The 12783-nt window shown below is 34.9% G+C and overlaps 1 protein-coding gene across 1 annotated transcript; it reads right to left on the bottom strand.

Annotated features, from left to right (window-relative positions):
- Positions 1–7724: 7724 nt before the first annotated feature.
- LOC143223655 (chymotrypsin inhibitor-like) lies at positions 7725–9614 on the bottom strand. Its single transcript, XM_076451896.1, has 2 exons — positions 9224–9614; positions 7725–8106 (listed from the first exon to the last, which is right to left on the bottom strand). The coding sequence occupies exons 1-2, from the start codon at positions 9276–9278 to the stop codon at positions 7874–7876; spliced, it is 288 nt and encodes a 95-aa protein (XP_076308011.1). The 5' UTR covers positions 9279–9614; the 3' UTR covers positions 7725–7873.
- Positions 9615–12783: the final 3169 nt, after the last annotated feature.

Raw genomic sequence — 12783 nt, 5'->3', positions numbered from 1 at the left:
GTAGCTTTGCGCGAAATACAAAAAAACAAACCTTCTGAACATTAGATGAAGTTTGCAAGTCTTTAGCTATAAATGTCAATAAGGGTCACTGGTGGTTTATAGTTCTATTGTATTTTGGGTCATTTTTGGGCAATGCTAAGACTGGTACTATGGGAAAGGTTATTGGTATGACATATAGCAGTCATCAAAAGTAATTCAACAAATTAAAGTGGAAGTGAATGGATCTTTCTATATGAAAAATAATTCTAAGCTCACTGAAACTTATTCAACTGCTAACAATATTTTCGACACTTTTTATAATAACTGTAGGCTAACTGAGTGGCAAAATAAAAATTTACTGTTTTTAACACTATATAAAAGATTATGTTTCCTGACTTTTAAGTTTCAGAAACATAAAAAGACAAATTAACGTATAGCGAGCATAAACTGTACGTAGAGCTAAATTTTATTATAAAATACGTTGTCTTTAAATAATGACATTGTACTATAATTTTTAATTATGAAATGTTCTTTATATATATGTGATGATTATAGTAAGTGATATTCTTAAGTATATATGATAGTATATTAGGTTATGACACTCACTGATTTCTATAATTCACGTTATCAATATCTTTAAAATAATCACTTGATTTATAATTTGAGATACTTGTTTGCATTTAGAAAACCAGGTTTAAAATTAAGGTAGTTTGTTTATTTTTGAATTTCGCACAAAGCTACTCGAGGGCTATCTGCGCTAGCCGTCCCTAATGTAGTAGTGTAATACTAGAGGGAAGGCAGCTAGTCATCACCACCCATCGCCAACTCTTGGACTAACTACTCTTTTACTAACGATGGACTGTCACATTATAACGCCCCCACGGCTGAAAGGGCGAGCATGTTTGGCGCGATAGGGATGCGAACCCGCGACTCTCAGATTACGAGTCGCACGCCTTAACACGCTTGGCCATGCCGGGCCGAAATTAAGGTAGTGAATTAAACATCAAGAAACGAAAGTGTTACTCAGATTATATGAACACAAAGTGAACTTTGCCTTCAAGTATTTTCAAGGTTTAGCTAGTACTAAAGGCAGGGCCGGAATAAGGGCAACTGATGCCCTAAGCACAGCCTAACAATGGTGCCTCCCTCGGCCCTTCCATTGTTTAACTGACAAGACATTAAGGCTCAATAAGTTTTGAAAGTGAAATAAAAGTTTGAACTTTTATAACCCTTCTTCAGTTTTCTTCCAGGTCAGACCTCACAACTATATTAAATAAAAACCTTATTATTTTATTTATTTAACGGATTGGGTGTGGATCAAAATCAAACAATGACTGAGGCCTTTTATTTAGAAATGATTATGGAAATCACTTCTTTGATTAATTATAATTAAAAATAATTATTTTTATTGTATATTTGTTTTCACTCTGAGTTACCAATTCTCACTTTGATGTTAATAAATTCACACTTTGATGTCAACAAATTCTGCGAGTTAAGTATGTTAACATAGATAGAGTCTCGGTGAGTAGTGCTTCTTTTATGATGATCATTTACAATAGTATTTCGCTAGCCATTGAACTCTTCTCTGTAAACAAAAAGCTTACAAAGCAGTATACTGACCCTGTTGAATACAATAACCACTCTCCCTTGTATTGCTCACTATTGGCTTTTACCCCAAAGAAAAGTTTTTACGAACATTATCTCGTTGGTTTGCAGCTATTGAAAGTACAGCAAGATTTGACAAATGGCCAATTGTGTTGACAGTCAGTGGGTTTACAAGCAATCCAATAAGTCACATCATCAGCAGAGAAATCGAGCCACAACCCTGGATCTTTTGCTTTAGTTTCTTCATCTTTTGTAGGCTGAAGCATTTTACCATAGTTCAGTAGATTTTCATTTTCAGCAATTATTTCAACTTCAGACTCTCTTGTAAAACAACTTGCATCAACATTAACACTAAAGATAACAGGAGAATTTACAGACAGAGTGAGATCAGCTGTGAGACTTGTGCCAGTTGAGCCAGCCTGTGACACCTCAAAGTTATCATGATGTTCTGACCTTGAAATGGACAAAATGGTACTTGTAGCTTGGTTCAACTTCAATTTTGTTAGCGTCAGATGCAGCACAAGTGTGAAGGCAGCACAAGTGACTTCTGATAGCGGAGATGGGTTCTGATTTGAAAGATCATGTTGTGTTAGTTGAATGGAAATAATTAGTGAGCTTTCCAGTCTTGCCCACTTTATGTTTTTAATGTGGCCCTGCTATTCAGTTGCAATAGATTAAAGTTAACTGAATAAGTTGTATGTAAGTAACAAAAATAAATAGAAATCATACTTTAAAGATGGAAATTTTGCATTAGATTCAGTTTGATAATACATATGTTGTTTGTCAAGGCGAAATGCGTTTTCAAGCGGAAGTTGGACTTTCATTCTTCGAAATACAGTTACCATCCGGACCTCTGACAAGCCCATTTCCCAGATACTAATACATATATGTATATATAAATTATTGTACACTACTTATTAAATAATTTTCATCTTAAATAAAGTTTGTAATTTTCTGTTGATTTTAGAGAAGTCCTGAGAAACGGTGTTTCTGCAGTATTACTAATTTAACTCCAGATATTTTTTATACAAAATGTTTTAAATAGAGATTTATAGGTTTTACTGACTTCTACTTCATATCTCTCGACTGTTGTGAGTAAAGTATAGGTTTTACTGACTTCTACTTCATATCTCTCGACTGTTGTGAGTAAAGTATAGGTTTTACTGACTTCTACTTCATATCTCTCGACTGTTGTGAGTAAAGTATAGGTTTTACTGACTTCTACTTCATATCTCTCGACTGTTGTGTATAGGTTTTACTGACTTCTACTTCATATCTCTCGACTGTTGTGAGTAAAGTAGGTTTTACTGACTTCTACTTCATATCTCTCGACTGTTGTGAGTAAAGTATAGGTTTTACTGACTTCTACTTCATATCTCTCGACTGTTGTGAGTAAAGTATAGGTTTTACTGACTTCTACTTCATATCTCTCGACTGTTGTGAGTAAAGTATAGGTTTTACTGACTTCTACTTCATATCTCTCGACTGTTGTGAGTAAAGTATAGGTTTTACTGACTTCTACTTCATATCTCTCGACTGTTGTGAGTAAAGTATAGGTTTTACTGACTTCTACTTCATATCTCTCGACTGTTGTGAGTAAAGTATAGGTTTTACTGACTTCTACTTCATATCTCTCGACTGTTGTGAGTAAAGTATAGGTTTTACTGACTTCTACTTCATATCTCTCGACTGTTGTGAGTAAAGTATAAGACTTCTACTTATCTCTCGACTGTTGTGAGTAAAGTATAGGTTTTACTGACTTCTACTTCATATCTCTCGACTGTTGTGAGTAAAGTATAGGTTTTACTGACTTCTACTTCATATCTCTCGACTGTTGTGAGTAAAGTATAGGTTTTACTGACTTCTACTTCATATCTCTCGACTGTTGTGAGTAAAGTATAGGTTTTACTGACTTCTACTTCATATCTCTCGACTGTTGTGAGTAAAGTATAGGTTTTACTGACTTCTACTTTATCTCTCGACTGTTGTGAGTAAAGTATAGGTTTTACTGACTTCTACTTCATATCTCTCGACTGTTGTGAGTAAAGTATAGGTTTTACTGACTTCATATCTCTCGACTTCATATCTCTCGACTGTTGTGAGTAAAGTATAGGTTTTACTGACTTCTACTTCATATCTCTCGACTGTTGTGAGTAAAGTATAGGTTTTACTGACTTCTACTTCATATCTCTCGACTGTTGTGAGTAAAGTATAGGTTTTACTGACTTCTACTTCATATCTCTCGACTGTTGTGAGTAAAGTATAGGTTTTACTGACTTCTACTTCATATCTCTCGACTGTTGTGAGTAAAGTATAGGTTTTACTGACTTCTACTTCATATCTCGACTGTTGTGAGTAAAGTATAGGTTTTACTGACTTCTACTTCATATCTCTGACTGTTGTGAGTAAAGTATAGGTTTTACTGACTTCTACTTCATATCTCTCGACTGTTGTGAGTAAAGTATAGGTTTTACTGACTTCTACTTCATATCTCTCGACTGTTGTGAGTAAAGTATAGGTTTTACTGACTTCTACTTCATATCTCTCGACTGTTGTGAGTAAAGTATAGGTTTTACTGACTTCTACTTCATATCTCTCGACTGTTGTGAGTAAAGTATAGGTTTTACTGACTTCTACTTCATACTTCATATCTCTCGACTGTTGTGAGTAAAGTATAGGTTTTACTGACTTCTACTTCATATCTCTCGACTGTTGTGAGTAAAGTATAGGTTTTACTGACTTCTACTTCATATCTCTCGACTGTTGTGAGTAAAGTATAGGTTTTACTGACTTCTACTTCATATCTCTCGACTGTTGTGAGTAAAGTATAGGTTTTACTGACTTCTACTTCATATCTCTCGACTGTTGTGAGTAAAGTATAGGTTTTACTGACTTCTACTTCATATCTCTCGACTGTTGTGAGTATAGGACTTCTACTTCATTTTACTGACTTCTACTTCATATCTCTCGACTGTTGTGAGTAAAGTATAGGTTTTACTGACTTCTACTTCATATCTCTCGACTGTGTGAGTAAAGTATAGGTTTTACTGACTTCTACTTCATATCTCTCGACTGTTGTGAGTAAAGTATAGGTTTTACTGACTTCTACTTCATATCTCTCGACTGTTGTGAGTAAAGTATAGGTTTTACTGACTTCTACTTCATATCTCTCGACTGTTGTGAGTAAAGTATAGGTTTTACTGACTTCTACTTCATATCTCTCGACTGTTGTGAGTAAAGTATAGGTTTTACTGACTTCTACTTCATATCTCTCGACTGTTGTGAGTAAAGTATATGCAAGAAGACTTCTTTTCTTTTTATCGTACGTGATTTATATCGTATTATGTCAACACTGTTCCAGTTTGTTATATAATCTTCTTCCTAGGCATCACGAGTTACGACATAGTCCAACACGCTTGTGAATTAAAACTTTTCTTGGTCCTCTTGCTTCTCTGATCTATCACAAGGTATCTGGTACATCTTCTCCACTGAATCTTTGTAAATAGTTTTGTGTATTCTAACTGGGAATATTTGTGTTGTGCTTCTGAATGTGTGGTGTTTACACAACCTCTGTATGTTGGCAAAGAGGGTTGTTGTGGTATTTGTTTGTTTGTCTTTTTGACATCTCCAATATTATAAATCCTGTTCATTTTCTAAACTGGGCAGTCAATTACATCCATCTTCATGATATTTAAATTTATGGAGAAAGTAGTGATACGGGCATCTATTTCACAGTTAATTCTTTACAAATCCATAATTGCATTAAGCTATATTATATTGTTAGTTTGTTTTTAATTTCGCGCAAAGCTAGCAGTCCTTAATTTAGCAGTGTAAGACTAGGGTGAAGGTGGCTAGTCATCACCACCTACTGTCAACTCGTGGGCTACTCTTTTACCAAAGAATAGTGGGATTGACCGTCACTTCTAACACCCCCTCGACTGAAAGGGCGAACATGTTTGTTGTGACTATTATAATTTGTTAAACTATATAATTGTGTTTTATTCTGGCCCTGTTATACAGTTGCAATAGATTAAAGTTAACTAAATATGTTGTATGTAAAAAATAAAAGTAAATAAAACTTATAGTTTAAAACGGAAATAAGCTAAAATGTACTCAAGAATAAATGGACGTTTCTCAATATGACTCAAGTATAAGTGAAGAAAACCAACGATTTGTTGATAATGAAAAAACATGGAAGCAAGAACGATATTCGAACTCTTTGAAAAAAAGGAAACGAATATAACTGAAACCGTCAAAAATTAATCTGATTTATGTAGTTCATAAGTCGCAGACCTAGTATGCAAAGGCTTGTCCTTCTGCATAGCCTTAGTAAAGATATCCTATATAAGGTGGTAATTTATCTTTTTACGATATACATGTATTACTTCACGTCGGACTTGAACCAAAGACACCTTCATATCAAGTACTCAACCAACTGATTTAAAACGGTAACATATTGAGGGTTTTTTGTTTTTCTTTTTAATTCTGCACACAGCTTGTTTTTGTTTGTTTTGGAATTTCGCACAAAGCTACTCGAGGGCTATCTGTGCTAGCCGTCCCTAATTTAGCAGTGTAAGACCAGAGGGAAGGCAGCTAGTCATCACCACCAACCGCCAACTCTTGGGCTACTCTTTTACCAACGAAAAGTGGGATTGACCGTAGCATTATAACGCCCCCACGGCTGGGAGGGCGAGCATGTTTGGCGCGACTCGGGCGCGAACCCGCGACCCTCGGATTACGAAGCGCACGCCTTAACGCGCTAGGCCATGCCAGGCCCTCTGCGCACAGCTACACGAGAGTTATCTGCGCTAGCCGTCCTTAACTAAGTAGTGTAAAACTAGAGGGAATGCAACTAGTCATCACCACTCACCACCAACTCTTAGATTACTCTTTTACTAAGGAATAGTGAATTGATCGTCACATTATAACTCCCCACTGCTGAAAAGACGAGCATGTTGGGTGTGATGGGGATTCGAACTTCCAACCCTCAGATTATGAGTAAGCGCCTAACCACCGGACCCTACCCTGAGGGACTTATTAAGCACTCAAACAACTTTATTTGCAAAAGAGTATAAGATATAATATAACCACTTATTGAACATAACCTTCTTTTCTGAATCTGCTAATAACACTTATTAGCACATAACCTCCTCACCTTACCGAGCTTAACGATGAATGAATTTTAAAATGTGAATTAATGTGTTCTAATAGCTTAACTATTTTTTATAATTACATGAGTTTGGTCAGCTGATAAAAAATGATTCTAAAAATTAAACAGATTGTATTAATCATTGAATTAAAAGTGCTTTGAATCGACAATACTTTTGTTCTTAAATGATGTCTATTTACTTTGAATATATTGTATCGTTGATGGAAACCAATATTATACTGATGCTGTTAACCAACACTGCATTTGGTACCGTTAAATATAAACGCGGTTATATTATCAACTGAATATTTTAAAGCATTGTTAATTCGTAATGCCATTGTAATGTTATGATCATTGTAAAATTACTAACTCTTTTTCTTGTTTATTTATTACATGTTTGTATTTTTTCAGAAGTGCACAGGTGTTTCCAGTAAAATGTCACCAGGCAAACCACTCCAAGTGAAAATACCGTGCGAAAATTTATGGATCATAATCGCCCTCCAAGTGTCTTAATAATTCCAATTCTTCATAAAACATAATTTAGGGAAGTAGAGCGGTAAAATATAACGAAATATGTTAGTCCCAGCAAACTGTCTCGAAATAATATTTTATACGTTATGGTATCTGAGTATCATGCTTAAAAACTAACAAACGTTACATCTATTTTACACACTAGCTACATCCACCAATCATTTATGGTGTCAAAATTGAAATACTAATTACAAACAGCTACAGTAAAAGTGTTAGAATAAAGATTATTTAATCCAATTCTCATCGTAACAGAACCATTTACAGAATACGTGAAACGAAAACGGTTCGTACGTAATTATGTAATTTTTCAGCCAATAGCGAATAGAATTTGAAACAGATTTTTAAATTATATTATTGAACGATATTTATTGGTATGCACGTGGTAAAAGTACAACTTAGAGTTTGAATAAATCGTTAAAGATGGAAGTGTTGTAAAACTTCAGTTTGATAACACATATGATTTTTAAATTATATTATTGAACGATATTTATTGGTATGCACGTGGTAAAAGTACAACTTAGAGTTTGAATAAATCGTTAAAGATGGAAGTGTTGTAAAACTTCAGTTTGATAACACATATGTTGTTATTTGTCAAGGCTAGAGGCGTTTTCAAGCGGAAGTTGGACATGCATGCTTGGAAATACAGTTACCATTCGGACCTCTGACAAGCCCATTCCCACAGAAGCATCCAATAATACACTGCAGTGTGCAAAATTTCTGTGGCTCTAAACGATTCTTCAAGACGTCTGCACACGTATAAATACCACAGGCAGATCCACAGGACAAGTAAATTTCATTGGGTTTAGTACACTCTCTTCCATATTTAAGATGAACACCGTGACCTTTTGAAAGGAGGAAGAAGTAATTTTTACTTTCTGTAAAATCTGGCCCCTGGTATATTGTAAAATTGCAAGAACACAATAAATAACCGAAAATAATTCTTGGTATGTATATTATTAGTAAACCTTAGTACCACACATGTGTATATCTTAGTTCTCCAAATAGATATGTTTTTTTGCTTTGCTGTTAAATAAGATATAAATCACCATAAGTTGTGATGACCACGAGAGTCGAACGATTTAGAACGACTTTGCGTGACATGTTTCGTCCGGTCCATCACTAGTACGCTGTCTATCATCTTTATTGGAGTTTATATCTTATAGCTCCTACAAAATTTATGAATTTTCACATTAAAGACTAATGTAATAGGTACTATGATTTGCACTTGCCATAGGTTTCTCAGTTTCACTTAATAGGTAAAGATTAAAGGTAATTTAATACACACGTAAGCTAGTATAAAGAATTTCAAAGTTACACAAGGACGATCAGCGCATAATAATCCTTAATCTATAACTGGAAACTATGGAGATGTTATTGACTGACAGACTAATAGATTTAACAGTCCTCTATAGACCACCCACAGTCCCTGGGGAAGTAAGCTTTTGATACAACATTAAGCGAACATTTTATTCTCAGATTTAACCGTCTCAACAGCTAACTATTAGGTTACGTTCAGTCCAACACAATGGTAGACAAAAACGACAAAAGTTTAGAGACAGATGTGGCCTTACGTTTAGTTTGTTGGACCGTGAAATCAAAGGTTCATGATTTGCGGCACGCTGTTGTTAATCCACTCCCCGCCCTCAGGGGTCGTTGTTACTCTATAACAATGAAGGTTAAATCTCATTGTTCATTTTGAGTGGCTGCTACTGACTATTTATTTCTCTTTCAGTATGTTAGTTCAAAATTAGGAACAGCTAGCGCAGATAGCCCTTGTGTAGCTTCTCAGGGAAATTCTGAAACTAACAATAAAGATATATGTTTATTTGTATTTTAGTTAATTTTATCAGCAAATCTTAACACGTGAAAATAATGTGAAAGGTAATTTTTAAATATATTATGGTGAGTTCAAGTACACTAAATTTTCCTGTTCCAACAGTTAATACATAAAACACTTACCATGAGCTACAAACATCACGACAACTATAAACAGCAAGGTACTAAAAGACTTCATTTCGTATTTGTTCTTTACTAGGTTTCTCCCTGACAGACCAATTTGTGTATGACAGTTATCTATATCAGAACGGGAAACGTCTGTCTTTTTATACTAAATACATAGTCCTGCCCCTGTTACTTGGATTTGCCAATAGGGTTACGAAATTAGCCAAACTAACTGGAAACCAGTCTACAATTTCAAAATCGTGTGAAAGCTATTTTTAAAGAAGAGACGAAACGGTTTTCGTCACCACTTCAGGTCCGCTTTCTGCTAAGTTCCAAATTATTCTCTTTTATTTGTTAAGCATGGTACCGAGTTTTACTCCGTTTTGCTATAGGGCGTTTCCGAATGACAGACGTGTGAAGATGTGTGATGTAAAATCGTATGCATTATTTGATTGCGCAACTCACTGGGACACGTATAGTCGCCATGCCCAATCAGCATTCGCGACACTGACAAGATGTTTAACGTTCAATGTCACCAAAGCTGGCAAGCGTAGCACAATGGCAATAATGTTGTCAGAGTAAAGAAGATCTTAAAATCTACAAACATATTTCGTAACTGTTTTTAAAAACTGTGATTTTTTTTTCATCAAATATGACAGCGTTTGTTAACAGTAAGTTCTTACGTCATAAATGTTTAATAAATTACGGTTGCTTTCTGTATATTGTTGTAAGTTATTTTTAAAGTATTTTAATTTAGGTATGTAGGAAGGTTGGCTTAACCTAATGATGACACAATATCTAGAAGCTTCGTGTAATAAATAGAAAACAAGTAATGATATAAAAATACGAGAGTAAAATAGCTAATTAGTGAGTTATTACTGAATTAATTCAATTAATAAGTTCAGTGTCAATCACTCAGGTAGATTGAGAGTCTATTCATTTGTGATAGAGTTGGTAAGCTAATGGGTAACGTATTCAGCGTCTTGTATGATGTGTGTGCTTGTTATTGATTGATTGGTGAGAAAATCCTACAAGTAAGTTAAACGTTAGTTAGTTTGTTTATTTTTGAATTTCGCGAAAAGCTACATGAGGGCTATCGGCGATAGCCGTCAGTCATTTAGCAGTGTAAGACTAGAGGAAAGGCAGCTAGCCATCACCACCCACCGCCAACTTTTGACCTACTCTTTTACCGACGAATAGTGGGATTGATGGTAACATTATAACGTCCTCACGGCTGAAAGGGTAAGCATATTTGATGTGACGAGGATTCGAACCCGCGACCTTCAGATTACGAGTTGAGCGCCTTAACCACCTGGATATGCCGCGTCTAGGCGTTAGTACCAGATCCAGGACAATGTCTTACCTCCATGATTTCTGACTTTCGCTTTAAAACAGACTAACTTTGATGTAACATTCTTATTCATAATTACAAAGTTTTGAAAAAAAAATTGGTGAATTTGGCATTACTCTGATCAATCATAAGAAACAAACTTTGTGAAAGTTTATAACTATAAGACTTGAGTGTAGTAATCAGTTGAAGTCCACCGCCAAATCTGTTATAATTTTTATAAATATTCATGTTTTTAAACGATTTTTTAATAGTGGGAAATTAAGTTTTTCTTTACATGAACCGAATCGTCATATTTTCTATTTTGTGTTCAGATAAAACTGTTTTTTTTTTTCGTATGTCTTTTGTATTTTTCAATCATTTTTTTGAAAATTTTTGAGTTTCTTGTATTTGACAGAAAAATATGTTTGACAATACTTTTATTGCAACAAAACCATTTCTTTCTAACGAGTCACCGATTTTATGCAACAAATCGCCGAATGGTTTACAACAATGTGTAGTGAAGTATTGGCCGGTGAGGCTTTGTCCGTATACCATTACCATTGGTATTGAAAATTCTTTTCTAATTGTCATTGTGAGCTTAATACCAGCAGTTAATGCAACCTGTAGCAAATTTTACTGAAGAAGTAAAGTAATCCATTATCGTCAGGTAGACTAAACTTCGTATATTTTTACCAAGTAATAAAAAACAGTAAGCAATATACCACTTTACAAAATATTTTTATTTAAAGTTAAACCTTTAGAATAGTACACTAAAATAAAGTATTATGCAATAAATAAAAAATAACTTATGAAGAAGCAATTTTTTTTATTTTTAGTAGTTGTGAGAATAATACACGTTCATTATGTTTTTATAATTATAATCAATTAATAATGTAATTAATAATTTTATAATTAATTTAATAATTTTTTTTTCTCTGTACAAATTATTTTAAAAAGCTAAACTTCACTGAACATGGCCTGGCATGGCCTAGCTAGTAAGGCGTGCGACTCGTAATCCGAGGGTCGCAGGTTCGTGCCCGCGTCGCGCTAAACATGCTCGCCCTCCCAGCCGTGGGGATGTATAATGTGACGGTCAATCCCACTATTCGTTGGTAAAAGAGTAGCCCAAGAGTTGGCGGTGGGTGGTGATGACTAGCTGCCTTCCCTCTAGTCTTACACTGCTAAATTAGGGACGGCTAGCACAGATAGCCCTCGAGTAGCTTTGTGCGAAATTCCCAAACAAACAAACAAAAAATCACTGAACATACACTAACTATGTAGTACACCCGTAAAGAGTGCATGTAAGTACATATTTTGGTACAACATATGTTATACATATTTAAATGCTAATTGTAAGTGGCAATTTGAGATACATATCTGATTTCTTTACAATTTAATGGGCCCGGCATGGCCAAAAACAAATAAATGGTAAGAATGTTTTTCCTTCTGCAGCCTTTTGTTCTGTGATATTTCAACTACCAACGTTCTTTATTGTCCGTTCTAAGAATGAAACCCAACACCGAAATACATACCACTTCTGTATATTAGCAAAGACAGGTGTAGAAATTAGTGTGACTTCCTTTATATTTCTGCAGTAAATCCAGCTATAACAGGCTAATAAGAAGTTATTTTATATTAGATTACTTCCACAAATCATAAACGTAAGCTTTTATTGTAATGTGACATTATACTAAGAAGTGCAAATCATATATCAGGAGCTGAATTAAAATGGTAATTTCTTTACCTATTCTGTGAACTCTTTTATATTCCTTTCACCATGTACCCAGTTATCTGTTGTTGTTTTTTATAAATAGACCCACAATTATCTTACACAGATTTAGCTTTGGAATTTATCGGTCATTTAAACCTAAAACTACTACCACTCACACTATTTAATTGTTAGTTATCCAGTTAAAGAGATGCAAACCTGTTATGTAATCCCCCTTTCAAGGACTTTACTTGCAGGAACATGAGGTGATGTGTGACTAATGCGTTTCACATCCACACTACCATTATCACCTGCACATCATGGAAACTAAATATGGCATTATGCACTTTCCCTCTCTCTTTTTCGGACATGGGGCGTTGTAATGTACGGTCAGTCCCACTATTCGTTGATAAAAGAGTAGCCAAAGAGTTGGCGGTGGGTGGTGATGACTAGCTGTCATTCCTCTAGTGTTCCCTGCTAAATTAGGGACGGCTAGCGCAGATAGCTCGCGGGTAGTTTTGCTCGAAATTCAAAACAAAT

This window comes from Tachypleus tridentatus, chromosome 8, assembly GCF_004210375.1.
Source record: "Tachypleus tridentatus isolate NWPU-2018 chromosome 8, ASM421037v1, whole genome shotgun sequence".
Lineage (NCBI taxonomy): Eukaryota > Metazoa > Arthropoda > Merostomata > Xiphosura > Limulidae > Tachypleus > Tachypleus tridentatus.
Note: the sequence above shows the minus strand (reverse complement) of the source record. Positions and strands in the feature narration are given on the sequence as shown.

What these genes read in the sequence shown, in the direction of transcription:
- LOC143223655 (XM_076451896.1), bottom strand. Translation starts at nt 9,278, where the DNA reads ATGAAGTCTTTTAGTACCTTGCTGTTTATAGTTGTCGTGATGTTTGTA. An exon ending in CGTGATGTTTGTAGCTCATG is followed by an intron (nt 8,107 to 9,223) that starts GTAAGTGTTTTA and finishes TCCTTTCAAAAG; the next exon opens with GTCACGGTGTTCATCTTAAA.